The following is a 21250-nucleotide window of genomic DNA, read 5'->3' on the forward strand; positions in this document are numbered from 1 at the left end:
TACAGTTGATAAGGGATTCTTAAATCATTTCTGTGCTCTGATGTACGGAGCTGCTGTCACTACTAATGAAATACTGTTTAGCATTTTGTGACCTAACATGCTCATCTTGCTTCTTTTTTGAGAGGGGCTTAGAGGTTGTTGTGTAAACCCCTCAGTAAGAGTGAACCTATCATATAAAGTAGTCAAAAACCACTTTGAAATCCCATTCCCCACTGAAACTCCCCCTTAAAAAAACCTGGGTCCTGGATTTCCATCAGTCTCTTGCCAAAATACTCACAGCACTGCCAAATTTCATTATCTGCTAAGAAGTCCTGTTATTCCTTATGATCCAGACTATCCCACTACATCTGGCTTTCCAGTCCTACAGATTCACTTCCAATCCTTAAACATTACTGCTGAGGAGGACTCTGGCACATCACTGGCTATTCCCAAAAGTAAGGGTAAAGGAAACTTATGCTGCTCCTAATAGATCTATTATTTATCCTTTAAGTGTGTGCAAACTCTTTGCATGGAAAAACAAGTAGTCTGTATAGATCAGTCTTTCGCTTCTGAATGCAAATAATTTATTATTTGTATTGCAGTAGTACAAAGAGGTTCCACCTGAGACTGGACCTAGGGTTGCCAACCCTCCAGGGTTGGCCTGCAGTCTCCCAGAATGGACATAGATCTCCTGGTGAATATTGAAAGCAATCCAGGAAATTTTACTAGGATATTTTAAGAAAATGACATCATGTCATGTTGTGGGGGGGGGGGAAATCTCCCAGAATAGCTTCAGCCACAGTTGGCAACCCTAACCAGACCCCTATTCTGTTAGGATCCCAGTAGGAGGCAGTCCCTGCCCCAAAGAGCTTAAAGTCTAAATGGACAAGACAGACAAAGAATAGGAGAAAGGATTCATTATTTCCCAGGGTATGTCTACATTGCACAGTGAAACTGGACTCTTACCTATGTTTTAATCATAACACCCCCTCCTCCAGTGAGGTGGCTTTTTGGTTCAGGGAGCAAGCCACCAGATTGCTGGCTTTTTTTTTTTTAAACAGTATGGCTCCTGCTCAGTGTTAGCGGCTTAAGCACGTTTAAAGAGAGAGAATTAAGCAAGGAGGCAAGAGATGTTTCACTCTAATTCTCGCTAGGGCCTGAATCAAAAAGGTTTTGGTTACTTTCTAAGAAATCAATATCCAATGCATTTTGCCAGCATCAAAGGAAGTAGGGTGTTTTGAGAGCAAGCTTGCTTATTTCTTTCCTCTCAGGGAGCTCTTCGGTGCATCCGTTATAAAGCCCCAGCAGCCAGCCCCATCCTTGAGGCTCTATGTGACAGACAACATATTTGTGATCATCATACCTTTGGCTTGGACTCCTTTTAGAGAGATCACTGGTTCCATGGCTGATTTGGCCAGGAGTACTGTGCTTCAAGACTCGAACATTTTAAGATGTGGATTTCTTCTTCTTCTTCTAGATTTGGCACAAGACTCACGTTCCAGAGGATTGTATGATACCAATTCACAGCCAACACAGATGATTTGTGATAAGAATTGGTATATTGCACAGATGATGGGGCAAAAAATTGTTGTTTTGTTTTTTAAATGATAACAGTGGAAACAGAGCAGGGGAAAAGATCTAGGCCTGATTCTGAATGTCTTTTAATGTCTACCTTCTCCCCAAAGGGGCTGACAAAAGGAGGCGATAGTAATGATGAGTAGTCCATTATAATGAAAAAACTCTGCCTTAATCAATGCATAAGATTACATGACCTCTGCCCCAGATGGCTTCTTGGAACCACACATTAAAGAGCCAAATGCAGCCCCTCATTCTTAAGAAGTAGATGCATCTGTTCATCCACCTAACGTAGACAAGTCTTTTGGATGAAACTTTCCTAGAATTGCTATTGAATCACAAATGATTACACAGAGCAGTACTTTTGTAAGGAAAATGAAACAAACATCCTTAACTTGAACCCATAATTTAACCTTTCATCCACTTCTATATAGTGAGCTGTCCACATGGCTGATGACTTTCACTCGAGAGGTGGCTACTTAATGCTTATGGTCAGTAAAGTGATACAGAACTGTAACTCGGTATTAACTCTGCAGAGATTACAGCTCCTTCTGCCATGGGAAACAAGAAACTCAGGGGGCAACAAAAGAGAATCAGGTTTCCTGCATATCAGTACAGGATGCTGCTGCTGCTAAACTAGTCTGTTTTATTCCAGCAAAGCTAAGATGGCTGGATCCATACTGTTCCAATTATTTGAAAAGGAAACACTGCCTGTATTATAATGGAAAAATAAATCAATGTTTGCAGTTGTTTCATTTTATAGGATTGCATTAAAAAAAAAATCTCCCTATGGCAATTTTCTGGTCTGGTTTTCACCACCCCTGTTTCTGCCCACAAAAATAAAACAGCAGGCAAAATTTGCTACTTGTATTTAATTAACCCATTTTAATTCACTTCTGCAGAATCCTTGCAGATGAAACAGCTGCTTTTTTTCCTCCTTCCCTTCACGTATCTTAATCTTTCATTGAAAATGATGAAAATACTATGGCAGCAGATGGGGATGGAATATAAAAGTTCTCACAAAGGAGTTCAGATATCAGAGAAAAGCAGAAAAGGGTTTCAGAAAATATCCCCAGACTTTAAAATTCACAGACAGCTCTTTCTCTTGGCTTTTAAAGAAAAACACCTGCAATTATTAAGCTATCTAAACTCCTGTAACCAAATATTTACTCTATATGCAATAGTTTTTTTTTTACGTCACTTTTTTTAAAATATTGTCCACTTTTCCTGTACCTATATTCAGTATAAAGGGTCTATCACCCCACACAAAGAGAAGAAAGGCTTTGTTTAGGAATCTGGGACTAAGTGCTCCTTTCCTTGGACACAAGAGCCTTCTCCATCTCCACTAATGTTTCACGGGGAGAAACCTCTATGAATTGGCCGGTCTTGGACCACTATTCAAGTGTTAAAAATAGGGCTAGAGAGGTACATAAGCCTGCTTCTGGCCTCTCTTTGAAGGGGGTGCATTCCCCACCCCCTCAAAAAAAAAAAGAGAGCTTGAAATTCACCACCTAAATTATTACTGCAACCTGTCTGTTCAGCTCAGTTTGGAACTTAAATTATGAAAGCACAGTTGAAGGAAGCTAAAGAAACATGCAATAAGTGGGAGCTTATTTAATTACACTGTAAGAATGTTGTTTGGAATGTCCCACTGCATCTTGTACAGTGGTAGTGATGGAAAGACTAATCAATCCAATCCTCACATCTACTGAGCTAAAGCAGAGAAATTTGTTGGAGGCCTCAGGCAAAGATTGAAGGAGGGTTGGGTTACCAAGAACAGATCTTGGTAACACAGATTGAGAAAACAGAATTTGTGCTTAATGGTAATGGACCAGATGATAAAATATGAAAACAAGTCAGAAAATTACATGATGAAATATAAACAGCATCAAGCTACTCTATGGAATTAACCAGTTGTGCTCTAGAGTACATGGGTCAGATCCCCTATGCCAATTAACACCAGTTGAGGATCTGGGTCCACATGTGTGTGCATGGACATACACAAGAACAGCATAGACAGCAACGACATCCCATCAACTGGTTGAACTAGGAAAATTAGGACCATTCATCTGAAAAGTCTGTTCTCTAAATGTTTAAATCAGGAGCGGATTTTTTTCCCTAAAATATGTTTTCTAGGTCAAACTGGAATTAATTCTTGGAAGTCCTATGGCCAGTGTTATACAGAAGGCCAGACTCAGTGATCACACTGGTCCCTTCTGCTTTTAATCCGCAAAACTATTCAGTTTTAAAAATAATACTTTGTTGGATGAAAAGCAAAAGGGAAGTGCAGTCTCAAAGGATTTAGCACTCTCACCACTAGTCCAAGACAGGTAAATGTAAAAGGGATCTATAGGAACCACTGCACTCACCCCGAAATGTAGTCATTGCTGGAGTGGAACACAATTGCTACTCAGCAGCATAGACAAACTCTATGAAACAGTCTTAGGACAGTGAGCACACCATACTATATACACTTGAAACTGAAAGGGAAAGTTAGGCAGTAGGATGTAACTACACAGGTTTTAAATCAGTCAGGATGCTGGGTTAACATCCCAATTGTTGCAAGAAGTTGCCATAGTATCTTTAATGACTATAAATGGCAAGGACCTTTTTTGTTAGTATTCTTCGAAAGGTAAGCCCTCCTACAGCAAAGCTTTATCTAGCAACATGTCAGGGCATTGTTTCAACACTAATTCAGAGAGGAAAGTGATGCATAGATGACTTGAGCGGGTATAAAAACCTAAACTGCCACCACTGTTCCCCACAGTACCTTAGAGATCTCATACCCAAGTACTAGGCTGACACTGCTTAGCCAGAGATTTGTCAGGATCACAAGATAAAGAATCTCAGTGTAAACAGTAGGAGAAAAAGGAAAAAGAAAAGGAGTACTTGTGGCACCTTAAAGACTAACAAATTTGTTAGTCTTTAAGGTGCCACAAGTACTCCTTTTCTTTTTGCGAATACAGACTAACACGGCTGCTACTCAGAAAAAGGAAAGTTATACTCAGCAGAAGTGCAAACAAACCCTTAAATGATACATACTGTGGCTTATTAGTAGGAGCAAAAGGCTGAATTTAAGATTTTAAGTGTCCTGGGCTTACTGATTTTTATCTTTAATCTTAACATTATTTAATGATAAAATCAAGTTTGCTTAATTTAGAAAAATACACCTCAGTAGTATATATTAACCAGAATTCCTGTGACAAACTGTCTTGAGTAAATACATCACTGGGGAAACTAAGTGACAAGTTATATTTACCCAAGAAGCTAGAGTAAATCTAAATCAATATATAAAGAAAAAAGGGAAGAAAACAACCCACTAACATGCCAGTTTTTCATGTGCATATCAAATACACTCAAATGGAAATATGTGGAAAGGAAAATAACTCTCATGTGCAACAGTGGTGGCACTAAAGGTAGGAAGTGTCTAGCAGTTAGATAACACTTAGCGCTGTTGAAAGTCCAGAAGGCCCTGAGTATTGTCTAAAGATTAGAGAGTAACTTAGAGTCAGGGATGGGTGTGGGTGTTTTTCTCCCCGTCTTTCTTTCACCATTATGATTTTAGGCAAGATATTTAGGAACAAGTTTTCAAAAGTGCTTTCATTCTGGGTACTCAATCTAAAACTCCTCAATCCTGATATTCGGAGGTGCTGAGCACCCACATATCCTACATTTATCAAGTTGGGCACCTCTAATTAGTAGACACATTTGGAAATTTTTGGTCTTATCTTTCCATCACAATTTGCCCATCTTTTGAATGCGTGTAAACTCGTCTGCCTTACTAAGAAGCTTTAACTAATGAATGTTTGAGAACCTGGGATGAAACATGCAAAGCACCCTAAGACTAGTACAGTTCCTGTCAAGCCCCTTCAAGTCACAGATATCCCCTCAAGAATTACCCTGCTGAGACTCAGCTGAGGGACAAGGACCCAAAAGGAACCACACAAGAAAAATAATGCAGTAGTAGGATTATTTGACTTGGAATAAACATCACCTAGAAAGTCAATACTGTAAACTGGGTTCCTGACATAGACCTGATTTTATTTTGTTTCACAATTTTGCATTTGAGATAAAAGAAATTTGGCCTCTAAAAATGAAGGACTATTCTGTAATTAGTGACAGTTGAGAGGTAGGGCTAGCACCCTACCCACTTCAAACTTGCCTCCCCTCAAAGCCTTGTACTAGCATTGTGACAATATGCTACATTTGTGACCTAAGTGTGCTTACTTCAGTTATCAGACCCTATTAAGTAAAATTTCACTTTGTAACTCTACTGAGTCTCCTGGTTTAAGAGCAAAGTTTTCAGACAGTTGTATTTCAGAGCCTGATGGATTTTGTTGATGTGCAGTGCTAAGTCTGGCAGAAGTTATTTTCTAGGTTCTGCTAAGTTTTGACTGGTAGAGCACTGTGATTCTTTATAACCCATGTTGTGTGAAAAGTTAAAGCCACTGGGAAACAGAAAATGCATTTATGGGAACAGCTATCAAAATCTGCTAAAACCATCTGTTTCTCTGGCCGTTTTCCTTCATAACAAAGGGGGAAAACTAATCTGAGGTAAGAGACCCTTGGTCAAATTCTACTTTCACACTGATGTAGATCTGGAGAAACTCCACTGGTTACAATATAGTTACTCCTGGCATAGGTGATAGCAGAATTCAGACCTTCCCCCATGTCTAATGGCCACCTCGTTTATGAAAAGGTACAAAATAGTAGTTAGGTACATTTTATGTTGCAGAGAAAATTGGCAGGATATATGATACAACTGTACAAAAAACAGCTGCCTGAACTTACCAAAAGCCGAGTAACAACTTTCCTTTTTCTTCTGTTTCTAATTTTTTAATGTGATTGTAATGGTGCTGGACTGAAAGCCTGGGAGAACCAGCTCCTTCATTTATCCACAAAAGGGAAATAATGCAGGGCAAAAGCACTTCAAACACCCTGCCAAATGCAAAGCAGAAGGACCACACTTCTAATGGTCAAAGGGCAGTTCAGTTTCCATGGTCCACTCAATTCTTGCTGGGACAGTGTGACAGTATGTCATCACAGACAGCCAACAAGGGAGCAGACTCTGACAGTGACTTCTAGAACAGAGTTATCTATAAGTTAGGGACTGGACTACCTATGCACTAAGTACTTGAATGAGAACCTATTCATTCATTTCACATAGGCCACCGAATGTCCATAGGATGGTGATAACTATTCATCAGCAATGGGAAGAATCAGACTGATAACCTAGAAGTGCAAGATTCCTTACTAGAAACCCAGTTCCCCTGAGTTATCCAGTCCTTCAACAGAACGCATAACTGAATGCGTTTTCAGAGTGGTAGCATACAAAGTGCCTGATTGTGCTATTGCTTACCCTAGTAATCCCTATGAATAGTTATAGCAGGGTAAAAGACGGTGGAGTGAGGCCCACATAATCCAATAATTGGTATGATGGCTATCAGAAAAGTATTTTCTGGGATTATGCTTTTTTTGGGGGGGGAGGGAGGGAGGGATGGTATTGCCATGTGATTTTTATTGGTTTCTCACCTGGACTCCCCTTGACAGATGGTAAGATAAATTTCCCATGAGCTCTCTTCGGGGATAGCTCCATGCGGTATCAGCAAACTGACTCCTACAACAGAACAAATTTAGAGGTTATTGTTGCACTTCCCAAATCCAAAGCTTCTGGAAATATTTTGGACGTAAAGAAAAACCTCACAAATTGCTTCTGAATGATATATAGCCCCTTGAAATGTATACTACCCTAGCAAAAACCTGTTTGAAAATGGTAATATAGGGTGTGCCATTATCAAATTAAGGAAATACATCTTACTAAAATGGTTTGTTTGTTTGTACTACAGTATTTCCCAAAGGCCCCTATCAGGATCAGGTCCTCACTCGGCTAGGCTTTATACAAAGAGGGAGCAGGCATCCTGCCATCATATGAGTTTTTGAAAGAGCAGACTTTGAGGAATTTTTGCACCAGTGAATATTGTCGGACAGAGGTTCTCAAACTGTAATCCGTGGCCCACCAGTGGTCCACGAGCTCCATTCAGGTGGTCTGTGGATAGTTTCCTCTAAGATGCCCACTTGGACAGCCACACATGAGAGAATGAAGGGCCACCCACCTAATTAGTGGAGCCACACAGGCATGGCTCCACTACTTAGGTGCCAGGACCCTGGAGAAGATGCACGTGTAAGGTGAGGTTGTGGCCTTGGAGAGAGGGTAGAGGGGGGAGAAGAGGGGCTGGGGGGAATTTGGGATGTGCAGGGCTGCAGCGGCCAGAGAAAGATGCGACTTCCCACAGCTCCAGGACTGCAGCTGCCGGGGAGAGACAGCCCTCCTTCCCAGCCCCAGCTCGGGGGCTGCTGCAGCGGGGGAGAGAAGGCACATCCATTGCATTAGAAAGGTAAAACTACTGATATTAAAATATGACTTGTATCTTTTATTTATAGAACAAAAATGTTTATTATTATTAAGGTTTTTTTTAAATATAGTGCTTTTATCCAAAGCGCTTTACAATAGTTAGCTAACAGTACAAACAACATTTTGATAGATCATTAAGTGGTCCACTGAGACCCTCAGCAATTTTTGAGTGGTCCGTGAAAAAATAAGTTTGAGAACCACTGATGTAGGATGCATAGCTTTGATGACTGAACTACTCTCTTCGTCCCTAGGTACAGAAAGACTTCTTGCCCACTCTCCCATCAATGCCACCTGCACAGAAAGGACTCCTTTAAGGAAACGAGAGGATTTCAGTCTCATGGGCTCATTCAGACCTTTGCCAAGACTGCCAGCAAAGGTTCTGTTTAGTTCTAGTTATGAGGATGGTGTCAAACCCATTTCCTAGCGGGGACATAATAAAACCACTGACTTATTTAATGCAACCATCAGATTCAAACAACTTTCAATCACTTCTGAATTAGGTTTGAATGCAACTCCAGCCACACAAAGGTGAAAGACTCTGTATCCCATTAAAAGTCCTCAGAGCCATCTAGTCCCCTAGGAAATGTACTTCTGTCATTGACTTTATTCTTAAAAGCAATGCCCTGTATGGTCAGATGGTATAGCTATTAAGCTTAAAAGAAAGAATCCAAATTCAAAATCCTCAGTAGCTTTTTCCTAGGTGTATACAGTCCACTGCAAAGCCAAGGAAGCTCAGCCCAACTCAGCCCCACAGTTCATGTGGAGTTCCTGAGCTTTCTTTTCTCTGTAGCAATTGCTTTGAAGTAAATGTTTTACATCAGCTAACAGATAAGAGCCCACAGAGCACAGTTCTTCTCTTTAATGCATCTTCTTGTTTATGATAAGAAATGAGCTGGTTACGCATGACAAAAAAAATCCTTTGCAAAAATAAAACCTCAGGATTTCTTCCTCCCCCTCAAATAATGAAGCGTTCACCCTCTCTTTCATCAGAAGAACCAATGCTAGAGTAGAAAAGCATACAACTTGGTGATTATAATTTCAGTGAAGAGACAGCATCCTTCTAATAACATTACCGATGCAGCGTGAGCTGCGCTCCTGTAAGCCTGAGAGCTGCTGTACAGTCATGCAGCCCAAAACTCATTACAAAATAAGTTATTTGTGCTTTCAATTTATGAACATTATTCAGTAACATGCTGGTTATCATTAGTCTCTTTTACTTGTGCTAAGAATGAGGCACATTAAAAAAACCCTGCTTGGAGCCTCCTGAGATTCATTATTAACTAGGTTTTAATATCAAATACTAGAGAGGCACAGCCATCATTACATTGGACAGACACCGTGTTTGTGATAATCCCGTAGGTACTGCTCTCCCTGTATTGTTATAGGCAAACACTTTGATAGTTAGGGCTCACTTTAGAGCAACCATTTTCCTCCATTCGAATGGGATAGAGAGAAGTTAGCTCTTTTGTGATGTTGAGAAAATACACATATGTTTAAGGGGGTGGATTTTCAAAGGCACCAAGTACAGTTTAGGCAGCTAATTCCCCGTGAAAGTGGATAGAGGTTAGGAGCCTTCTGTGCTTTGAAATTTCCCAGTTATGAAGCATTTAAAAATGTCTGCCTCTTTTCAGGATGAACCCCTTTGGACAACAGTGAGTTCTGGTGAAACACACACACACACACACACACACACACACACACACACACCCTTCCTATAGGATAGGAAGAAATTGAAAGGGCCAGGACCACATTGTTGGATGTGCACAACAGTATTTGACATTCACAAACTTAAAGTCAAATGTCACTCAGATAGAGATGGAAATTGAGTCTGAGCTTACTCACAGAGCTCAGAGGTGGCCTGAAATTATCACAGCTTCACCTCAATCAGAGATCCGTTACCATCTTTCAACCCAGAAGAAAAAGCACAGGAATCAGAACACAGTGATGCATCCCATGAAGTAGGCTGTAGCTTATGCTCAAATAAATTTGTTAGTCTCTAAGGTGCCACAAGTACTCCTTTTCTTTTTTGCCGATACAGACTAACATGGCTGCTACTCTGAAACCAATGATTGAATGCAGCTGAATATCTGTGTCATCAAAAAGGGAGCTCCAAATTATGAAGTAAAAAAGGTAGAGTGTCTGTCTAGTATCTTGACGCTCTATGACCTAGAAAAAGTTTCTATTTTGACATGTCACTCCAGCAATTAGCTTTGATTTGGGCAAGGGGAGGGAAACACCTGCTACCTGACAGCCTTTTATTTGATCTGACAACAGAACAACCTGTTCTGGGTTCTCTATTTAGTATTTTTTTGCATAACAAACGCATGCACGACTTTCTTAACCTTTAAAATGAGCTTTGCTAGATCTCAAAAAGCTGTTGCAGTAAACCAATTATTAAAAATTACATTATCTGTGCATTCTTCTTTGCCCCCAGGTTATCCACCTAAATATCTATTAATATTATTAATCTTGTCATCTGTAAAGTTCGTTATAGTTTGCAAAGCTCAATTATTGTTTAAGGTTTCCTTAAGCACCTTTATTCAATGCTACATTGGCAAACATTTGTCTTTAAATTGAATCTGCTAGTACTTTTGATCAGGAGAAACTCATAATGGAGAAATCACTTACAAAAACAAACTGGATTTATAGAGATTTTCATTTCTTTTTGTTCATATTCACAACAGCCATTGCAGCTTATGGTCTGATGCTCCTCTTAATTACAATAGTGTAAATTGGAATTTACTCCACTGTGGCCATAATTGAGTTACACTGTTGTAAAGTCAACATAAATGAGGGAGAAAAGAATAGATTCCAGATTCTTTCAATATGTCATCCTTGCATACCTTCAGATAAATAGTGAATCGTTGAGATGCTACTGTGATTTGCAATTGTCTGCAAGATTTTATTTCAGCCTAGTGGTAGAGGGGGGAAAAGTAAATTGCATGGACCAAATACACCTTGAATTTATTTGCTTTGTGGGATGAGCATTATTTAAAGTAATCTGATGCATAATAAGAATTCCTTTGCCCATCATCACTTTTGATAGCTACACTCCCTTGATATCTTAGTAATGTTCATTCCTGAACATACAAATCCTCCATGGAGAAACAATTGCCTGGAATATATCATGCATTTCTGTAGGCTAAATATTATCACTTTTAATTACATATTACTATCAATCTATTCTAAATATACTATGTTTTTGATGCTTTTTTTAAAAAAGCAGCAATGAAATACAAAGGGGAAGGCTGTAAATGGCATTTCATTCACAAACAGTAAGAGACAGGCCTGGATGCACAGAACAAAAGTTGTCAAGTGAAATCAAACTCTAGTCAAAAGTGAATCTCAACTCTAGGATCACTAGAATCCAAAAGGTGCCCAATTAGCTGGAAAGAGTAGCATCAGGCCAGTTCTGACACACATTCCATTTCACAACACCAAAAGGTGTAGTCAGCACCACATAAATGCACTGGCACAGTGTAATAGGCTGCAGAGATGCAATCTTAATATCCTTTGTTTGATTCTAATTTGGTTTCACACAGTGGCTGCAAGTTTAAAAACCTTCATTTCCTTTTAGCAACAAGCAAGCAGAGCTAAGACGAGAATCTCACGCCAAGTTACAAAGCTCAAAAGTCACAAAGCAAACTTCATCTATTAGTAATGCAAATTTAGCCCCTCAATTTTAAGCAAAGTTCTGATGCGCAACCCAGTACTGAGCTAGCAGTTAACTTGGAAGTGATGTACTATGGAGATGTCCTTTCACAACAGAGCTAAGTTAGAAGGAAAAAACAACAACCTTGGAAAATCCCAAAAACAAACAACAAACTAATTAGAACCCAACAGGTGTAGCCACACACAGCAGTTTTCATTCAGAACAGTGGCTCTCCTCAAAGGTCTCTCATCATTATGATATCCCACAGATTTTTCAGTCGCATCATCCTAATATCCATCAATGTTCACTGGGTCAGTCGTTGATATAATTAGACTGTGAGGGACAAATTGGAAAGGGGAGTCTAATACCCTGATTCACCAATGAGCTCCTGAGAGGAGATCTATGGTGGGATCAAGAACCCGGTAAGAAAAAAAAGGAAGTCTTCAACACTGGCATAAGTTTCATGCTGAGGAGTCAGGAGAAGGTGTTGGATTATAACAGCTCAGAAACAATGCCGACTTATCAACCTGTAATAAACCCTCATCTCTGAATTTGGCCCTGGCAGTAATCTTACTAAATGATCTGGTAGTAACTACTGTCTTCTGGGCGAACAAGATTCCTGTAGTTTTCACATTTCCCAATAAGTGAGCTCCTGTCTTCTTTGTATCATGATATTCTATAAAGCAAAAGGGTTTAAATCACATCTTTCTTGTGTGCTTTAAAAAGTAAATGATCGACCTACCTGTGTTTGGCATCACTAAACGGCCACCCAGGTGGCCAAAAATGCCAGTCGTTCTCAGCTCACTTCTTGTTGAAAGAGATGACAGATTCTGAATGTAAGTAGTTTTGTTCCTGGCATGGATTGTTGTAAAGCCTCTGTTGTTTCCATGGGGAAATGTTCCAGAATGTGCCTTTCCGTGATAGTCGGCCCGCTCTGTCACCCCCAGGGAAACCATGAATGAACTCTGAACTTTGACTTTGATGTCTGACAAGGGATTAAAGAGCGAAGATTCTGTCATGAGCTCCTTGTCCATGGGGTCCTGCAGGCAGATGGGTCCGCTGTACGTTCTGCTCACTGTCAAGTCAGGCTGCATGGATGAGTTCAGAAGCAGGGAGTTACCTAATGAAAGGAAATTGATTGAGTACTCAGATACCATTTGACATGCAAGAGAAACTGTTATGTGCACAGTGGTTCCTAGAAAAATGCCTACATACCAGGATTTAATCTGAGTAATCGAAAAATAGGGGAGGGAGGTGGAGTTCCACACCCACACAGGAAAAAGTCTGTTTATCCACCTTTCCATTTTATGTTGTACCTTACAATTTTGGAGTGTGGCCCAGTGGTTAAAGTAGGGGGCTGGGTGTTAGTTGCAAAATCAGGGATAGAACCTAGGACACCTGATTCATTGTATGACCTTGGGCAAGTCACTTTAACTGGAATTTTCAAAAGCACCTTAGTAACTTTCAATCAGGCGTGTGTTCATAAGTCAGTGAGGTGCTTTCGAAAATCCCCCCTTTCACCTTTCTGTGCCATGGTTTCCCTATCTATAAAAACGGATAGCATTTTCCTACACAAAATGGAGAGTTGTGAGGCTTAATTAATGTTTGTAAAGTGCTCAAAGATCATGAGATGAAAGTCGCTGTACTAGAAATGCACAATATACTTTTTGCAAAGGCTGTTGTACTAATTCTTGTGTTATTCACTTTAGCCCAAATTATAGGTTCCTTTAGGGTACTAATTCAGTGGCCAGTCTGGAAAACAATGGTGTCAGCTCTAGATTAACTACAAAATTTTGGATGCCTAACTCCTTTGGCTTTAGTGGAGCAATGCTGACTCACATCAGCTGAGGAGCCGGCCCTTGATATCCATGGGCATCTAATGATCATTTGTTGCAACATATCATCTCATATATTGACAATAAAAAAACTGCTCTTAGAAGATAATGTGTCTCTCTCTTCTGTTTGCAGTTAAACTTTTAAAAGCAATCCAGGCAATATAACAAAGAATAAAATCAGAACAGATGCTGGAAAATTATTCTGTTGAGCTTCACAAATGTTAAAGCAGAATATTTTCTGATCTAGTTTCTTATCTTGCAATGAGCTCTATATAGGTAAAAAAATCCCAAGCCCACATGGAACCTCAGTCAAGTGGATATATGCAGGTGCCTAGAATCTGCTGGTACAAAGTCCATTGAAGGATTTGTGCTTCTTGCCAGATCAAGTTAAAACTTTAAAACAAGCCAGCCTCAGAGGCTAAGAGATGTCTATAAAATGTACTGTTCTGAAAACACTCAGACTCTGAGATGCAAGGTTTTATCCTTGTTTTGGTAATTCCTAGAGAAATGTGCATGGATTCATCACATTGGCATCCTCCTCCTAATCTCTTCACTTACCACCCATCCAGCTTTCCTCTCGTTTTCCAATGCTCTCAGAAATCAGAATCACGTGGCAACGTCCCAAAGGAGATGGAACAATGCACTAGACCTAAAGGATACTTGAACACCATGTTTTCCTATGCTCCAGGGAGCGTCAAGGCACATGTAACCAAGGAGTCAAATGTAAACCAAATGAAAACATGTCTGAACACAACTCTTTTAGTGAGCCTATCGGAAGGTATGGATTCAGGCTTCAAGGAAACTAGGTTGACTAGACATGTGGGACCACAACTATGCAGAAAAGGTTGGCTCGAAATCTAATTCTGGGTGTTGAATGACTCAGAGAACACCCAGTGAAAGAGGAGGAGAATCAATAAATTTAAGGCCTAAATTTTCAAGAGGACTTGTGATTTTTGGGTTCCCAACTTGAGATATTTAAAAAGCATCCAATTTTCAGAAAGTGATAAGCCTACCCACCCTTTGAAAATTAGGCCCTTTTAATGTGTCTCAAGTTGGACTGGTAACATTATTAATCCTTCTCAAAAAGTGTAAAATTTGGATCCCTCAGAAGCTCCATTCTCACATACTAGCAGATCCTTTCATTTCACGCTTCGGTCAACAGATCCGTGTCCAATCTGCTACAAAAACTTGAATTGCAGACAATGTCCTCCTGCAGTTCTAGCATCCACTGAATATTTTCATCAGCACCACCGATAAATAAGGCAATAGGCATTTTAGCTGCTTACTCATTGTGGGTAATGACTGCTCTAATGCATATTTCTAACCAGATACTGTATGATTTCTCTTTAGATGAAAATAAGCATAATTTTTAAGCCTTTCTTTGCGGCTCTCAGCATCTTAAAAAAAGAGGGGGGAGGGAGTCATTCCAAAGACCTAGCTTTTGTTTTTTCTTTTTTAAATGATGTTGCTGTCAATATAACACAACAGCAGAGATTCTTACTATATTTTCTCCAACTCAGATGGTATTAAAGAAACGGGGTGTCTTTGGATGTTTGTGTATAACTGATTGTTCAGAATGATTAGATTCAAATGTAAAAAGAATTCCCATTCACACCAACTCTTTCCTATCCAAAAGGTGGCAATTAAGCAAGCTGCACCATTTCTCAATTAAACATGATAGATAGATTAGATAAAAACTTCTAGGCTTCTCTAAGCATAATATACTTAAAACCCTCCTACTGCTAACCTCCAGGTGCTAATGTCAGAAGAACTAGTCTCTTCCTCTAAATGGATTATGGATTACTAAAGAGTGATTATTCTAAACTAGAAAGGTTAAGATTTGGGGATATCATATGAAGCTGTCAACTGAAGAAATCAAATCATGAATAATATGGGATGGATTCTCCTCTGCCATATTTGGGTCAAAATGATTCTCTGGGCCAATCTGCAAGTACCTCAACATAAAACAGAGTTGCTCAAAGGCTGCTCTAGTTTATGCCATATGGCCATTATTCCCAAAGGAGTGTTCAACAGCTAAAAATTGCAGATTAGAGCTGCTCTTTCCCCTCACCTCAGATACCTCTGACATGTCTCTTACATCTTGGTATGGGAACGGAGTACACTGGCTTTACTCCAGTTGTAGGTCACCTTTCCACACAGACTGATGCCAGATTATGACTTCTTTGAGCTACCTGTATCATTCCACAAAGCCAGTTTGGGGAGACAGAATCTGGCTCTACATATTTAGGGTTTCCAGTTTTAAAATTTATGCCAATAAAACCCAACCAAAACAATTTGCAAGAGATACACTGAGGAGGGGAAAAAAACAAGCCAGATGTTTTCTGTTTTTTCCAATGTTTGAGAGAGGATTCTATAGTCCCTAGAGGTCCCTCTGTCTAGATTTTTATATCATGCTCATCAACCATGTTATCTGAGTATCTGAATCTCATTCCTAGCTGTGTGGAATTCTGAAGAAACTAAAGCTGTAATTGGCATAAGAACAAAAACCACAAATCAGAAAATCATATATATGTACCTAAGTTCTAAGAGCCAGATTCCAAAGCCACTCAAGTTAATGCAAAGACTCCCATTGAGATCAATGGAGTTTGGATCCAAGCCTTAAAACCCGGATCCACCAAAGCATTTAAGCTTGTGGCTAAAATATTTTAAATAGTGATTTATAGGTATGGCTGAGGGTTAGAATACATGTGAAACCTCAGACCGTTTTGGGGCTTGTTTGTTTGTTTGCAAGTATTCATTTTAAAAATTCCCAAAACATCCAAAGTAGCTGCATCTGAACGAATGCATCCTAAAATAAAAGAAACTATCTGTGTGGGCATTTTTAATGTACCTCTGTGAGGGGTCTGTGAACATTAAAACCACACCAAAATCTGCCACACAAAACCCAAAACAAGATTTTTATAACAAATTGAGTTTCCAAATGAAATAAGAAGCTAATCTCAGATAATGTGGAAAAGATATAATTGCAAATTATATACCACTCTTCACAGGCAACTTGAACTTCCAGATGAATGAGTAAAATTCCTCTGCATCCCAAAGTTTTTATTTATGCTCTGTGGAGCATGTCTCTCTTGGAAAGTAGAATGAATGAATGAATGAGTGTGCGTGTGTGCGCTCACGCACATACATACACCAATTGCAACATTTCACTTTCCTAAAGAGAAAAAAATTGGGCCACTTTCACACCCACCCACCCACAATAAGGCCAGCATCTAGTTTAGAATACTGGTACTGAATCAAGAAATACAAGATTTTATAATGATCACCACTTTAGTTCAAAATCTCTTTTTGGCGGCCAAGGAAATATTCCAGGAAACTGACTGCTTTTTAGCATAGGGTTTTATTTATGTCTTGAAAAATCTACCAGTGATCTTCTAAAGTCTTTTAACAAAAAGAAGCAAATAAATATATTTTCACAACTGTGCGACTTCGGGCTATTCTATATATCTTAGAATATAGAAATTTGCATGCGAACAATGTAACATAAAATGCTTGAAAATGAGTTGTTTAAATTAGGAATATAACTAATGAAAATTTAACCACTTTCAGTTGGGAAACAGAAACAGAAGAAGTAGGAACTGAGTCGGAATTTATTAAATGCTAATGATTTCTGCGTTTATTAGTTGTCAATGCAGTAGGAGAACCTAATAATATACTCAACTTCTAATACACATACAGAGGGATAAACTGAGGCAAGCAGAGATTAATCACTTGTCTGAGTTCACACAGAAATTGGTGGCAGAGACAGGAAAAGACCCCAGAATTCCAATCGCTGGGCCCAACCCTTGCCACGAGACCACACGCCTCGCCCTGTGCAAGCCAGCTGTAGCTCCTGTGGTGGTCTCATGCAGCCAGATGCTGCAATGCTCTTTCTCAACAGAAGCTGTGAGGGAAGAGGATGAAATCACAACACTAACCTTGCCGGACTGTTTTAAAATTAAATGTCTGGAAGCCTCCTGTCAGCGCAGATGAATCAATCACATCTACGCCGTACTCGCTCTGGCTCCGTCTATAGAGTGTAATGCCGACTACCAGCACAGCTACAGCAATGACGGCAGCACCCAGACCTGAGTACAAGGCAATGTCACTGGCGTTCTCAATATCTGAAAGGAGAGAATGTAGGCACCAGATTAGCGACACACACTCACATCACCTCCACTGCCCCCAAACTGCCCACATGAGGATTGATTGGTGCATTTGAGAAGATAAAAATAAGATCTAGTCTGAGCCCAGCTTTAAGACTCATTTTTCCCAGTGAGGAATATGCTGAGATTTTTGGATGCTGTGTAATGAGGGCATAGGGTGCCCTCCTGCCCAGTAACATTGCCCTGCATGGGCATTGGTTTAATTTCTCTCTCTCTTTTTCATGCTCATAAATCTTCATGATTATTTAACACATGGGGAAAGGTGTTTAAAAAAAACCATAACAGGAGACAACTGGAACATCAGGTGTTTCCAGGAAATGGCTGGCAAGTCGTCTGACATTTCACGTGACTGGAGGATTTCAGCATTTGCAGGTCCATGAGTGAAGAGAACTGAGCACAAATCTCATCTGAGCTGAGCCCCCACCACAGCAGTGTATTCCACAAGTTGGGGGGGGAGTACAGTGGGGGTGACAAGTATCATTCCCCATTCCAGCCTCGTGGAGATTAAGGGCTGATTTACATCGTCTTCATAAAGGGGAGACTCCAGAGCAACTATAGCTAGGATAGGCACTGTTAGGGAACAAAATGCCTCTTATAGAATCATAGAAGATTAGGGTTGGAAGAGACCTCAGGAGGTCATCTAGTCCAATCCCCTGCTCAAAGCAGGACCAGCACCAACACCAGCTCTTGTCTCTCACTAGTCTCTAGGGATATGTAGGGTTTGGGGTTGAGCCCTGTTGCTCATCCAGGAGAGAGCAAACTTGATGGAATGATTGGTGAAGTAAAGATTTCATATTTCACTCTCTCCTGTGGGCTTTACTTTACACTTTACTACCTCTCAAACACAGAGCAAAGCTAAGGAGTCAGCCTACAGGGTTTGATAGCATCCTACTAAGCTGATGGAATCTGAGCCATCATCTGGAATTCCTGCAAGTGCTCTCTGTCATTAAACCAAACAGTGCTTATGTATGGGCAGCTTATGACCAAGTTTTTTATATTTTAAAACTTTGGTAGCAGGTGGGAGTAGCCCAGATGAGACCTGCAATAACAGAGCTGTCTGGGTCCAACTACGCATGATCGGGTGGGAGTTGGGACCAAGAACCGTGAAATTAAATTACTTGGCAAGACACTTTGTGGGCCCTTAGATAATTCCCCTTATGCTGAACTCTGCTTTAGAGAAAGAAATGGTCACGTATTTACTCTGTGCAGCATTTACTGTCTCACAATATGGTGGTTGCATTATCAAATGCATATTGGAAGAAAGCATATTATTTTAAACAAACAAATCATAGTGAAAATAAGTATGAATTGGAAATTCAGACCGAACTATTTCAATAACTGAGCAGAAAATAGAGAATACATTGTGAAGCATTGTAACAGCACAGAGGAAGAATGCAGTTTTGTATAGAAGGCCAGTAGATGGCCTTGCACCACTTAATTCTTAGTCTGAAGGTTTATGTAGTGCATTATCTTGTGCCGAGCTCTGCACAGGTGGGAATCTCACCCTCAAACCCTATACTGTATGCAAGAAACAAATGGCCAGACAATTTTAAGAGAAATAGGACAGAAGGCTGCTGATGATGTGTGTTGAGAAATTGTGAGCATGGACCTAATTTGTAAAAGTTACTTTTTCTGGTTTACCACTTACTTATTTAAACTAAAATGTTGGACACTTAACTTGCCAGGAATGCACACCAGCTATTCAGCCAAATGCACCAGTGGAATACTGACAGCCCCCTAATTTCAAGGGAGCTGTACAATAGGAGCAACCAGCAGCAAAAAAAATTGAAATTAAGATATACGCTGCTTTAAGTAGGCTGAAGCAAGTGGCCTATTGGTTACCAAGCTGTCCTCTACAGAATGCAAGCCAAATACTTAAAGATATAAAGCAAACTCTGCTCACAGAATCTCCATTTACCTTAAACCAGTTCTCCTTGGATTGCATTACTTAGTAAAGAGACAGACTCTCAGGGCTAATCAGAGTGGCTGTCAGGCTCTTCCCTGGAAAAGGCCACTCCAGAAACAGTGGAAGAAAATTCCAACATGTACATACTCGTGCACCTGAGCTTAAAGGGGATATACCCCTAAAGATTTCAAGCTTATGGTCCAGGAACATCTGTGAAGAGTTCAGATCTGTTGTATGAAGGCATTTCTCCTACTCTGGATGGCTAATAGTTTCTGGGACTTTCAACATCCAGCTCCACAAGGGATATTGTAGATACAAAGTAATGTACTGAGGAAACTTAAACACTATAATACAAATAAAAAAAATTCAAGGTCTTTGTCGAGTTTAATGTCCTGACATGATCATTCATTTATTGTATTTCTATCAGCTGCCACCTTTGTTTTGAAAATTGCTGGCTCACTACAAAAGCAGTTTTCTCTCTCTTGGTATTGACACTCCTCATCAATTATTGGGAGTGGAGCACATCCACCTTGACTGAATTGGCGTTCAACATTGGTTCTCTACTTGTAAGGTAACTCCCTTCTCTTCATGTGCCAATATAGATTTATGCTTGTATCTGTAATTTTCACTCCATGCATCTGAAGAAGTGGATTTTTACCCACGAAAGCTTATGCCCAAATAAATCTGTTAGTCTTTAAGGTGCCACCGAACTCCCCGTTGTTTTTGTGGATACAGACTAACACGGCTACCCCTCAGATATTTGGCACCTTTGTTTGACTTTCATAACTTAATGCCCCTTGCACAAAACATACTTTTCTTTTGGGTCAGAGTGTCCACATGCAAAAGAAGGCCGATTGTGGTGGCAGGGGAGACATAGGCAATGACATAATGTTGACGATATATGGAGTACACTCAGTTATTCATGAAGGTAACCTTCAACTGTCTTACTTGTAGATCATCTTTCTAGCTAATTAAATTGCCTCTGCAGCACAAGTTCTGGAGGGTAGGTTTTTTTGGTACCTAGTTTCTGTTGGGATAAGGATTGGGGCAGTATCTTCTTGATTGAGGCTCTTTTGTTCTGGAGGGTGTTCTTCCAGGAAGGGAGTTGCATCAAAGCCCATTGCTGGTTGCTGTGCAGGGAACAGTGTCTCTCTTCTGAGTTGAATTCAGAGTTCCAGCTCCTGGAGAGGGCCAGGACACATTGAAGGAACTTAAAGTGAGCGACTTGTGTAGGGTTCATTCTCTAGTTCTTTGCCAAAGTCCTTGGAGTTTAGTGTCTTTCTGCTTGGACTGATCTTTGGTGCTGGACATGCCTCTCTCATTAAGCATTAGATTGGATTTTTCAGTGCTGCTTCAAAATTGGCTATGTTAATGGTGTAAGAATCTGAGCTGCCAATCAGAGTACAATCTGACCATGTTTAGCCTGTGCTGTCATTGGTTTGACAATGTGCCACAAAATGGGACTTTTTAAAAAAAACATTAAAAAGAAAATTTAGAAACAAGAGATGGTCAAATTATTCTTGTCTACACTTTTCTTTATTTTGTACCTATGTGGAGCGTGGGGTGGGGGGCTGTTAAAATCAGAACTAGATTTCTTTTGCAAAAAATTCTGTTTAGTTGAAAAGCCATTTTTACTTGTCAAAATACAAATTATATTTATTTTTACAATTTTAATATTTTTGAGAGGAGAAATATTCCTTTTCCAAGTAGCTCATTAGAAATAAA

The 21250-nt window shown here is 39.9% G+C and overlaps 1 protein-coding gene across 7 annotated transcripts in view; it reads right to left on the reverse strand.

Annotated features, from left to right (window-relative positions):
* Nucleotides 1–21250, reverse strand: part of UNC5D (unc-5 netrin receptor D) — a 441192-nt gene that overhangs the window by 39522 nt on the left and 380420 nt on the right. For all 7 annotated transcript variants that reach the window (XM_038384983.2, XM_043503014.1, XM_043503013.1 and 4 more), the window contains 3 exons: nt 17392–17577; nt 12361–12738; nt 7087–7171 (listed from right to left, as the gene is read on the reverse strand). In XM_038384983.2, coding sequence (XP_038240911.1) covers nt 7087–7171; nt 12361–12738; nt 17392–17577 — 649 coding nt within the window. The remainder of the gene's footprint in view (nt 1–7086; nt 7172–12360; nt 12739–17391; nt 17578–21250) is intronic.

Source organism: Dermochelys coriacea, chromosome 26, assembly GCF_009764565.3.
Source record: "Dermochelys coriacea isolate rDerCor1 chromosome 26, rDerCor1.pri.v4, whole genome shotgun sequence".
Taxonomy (NCBI): domain Eukaryota; kingdom Metazoa; phylum Chordata; order Testudines; family Dermochelyidae; genus Dermochelys; species Dermochelys coriacea.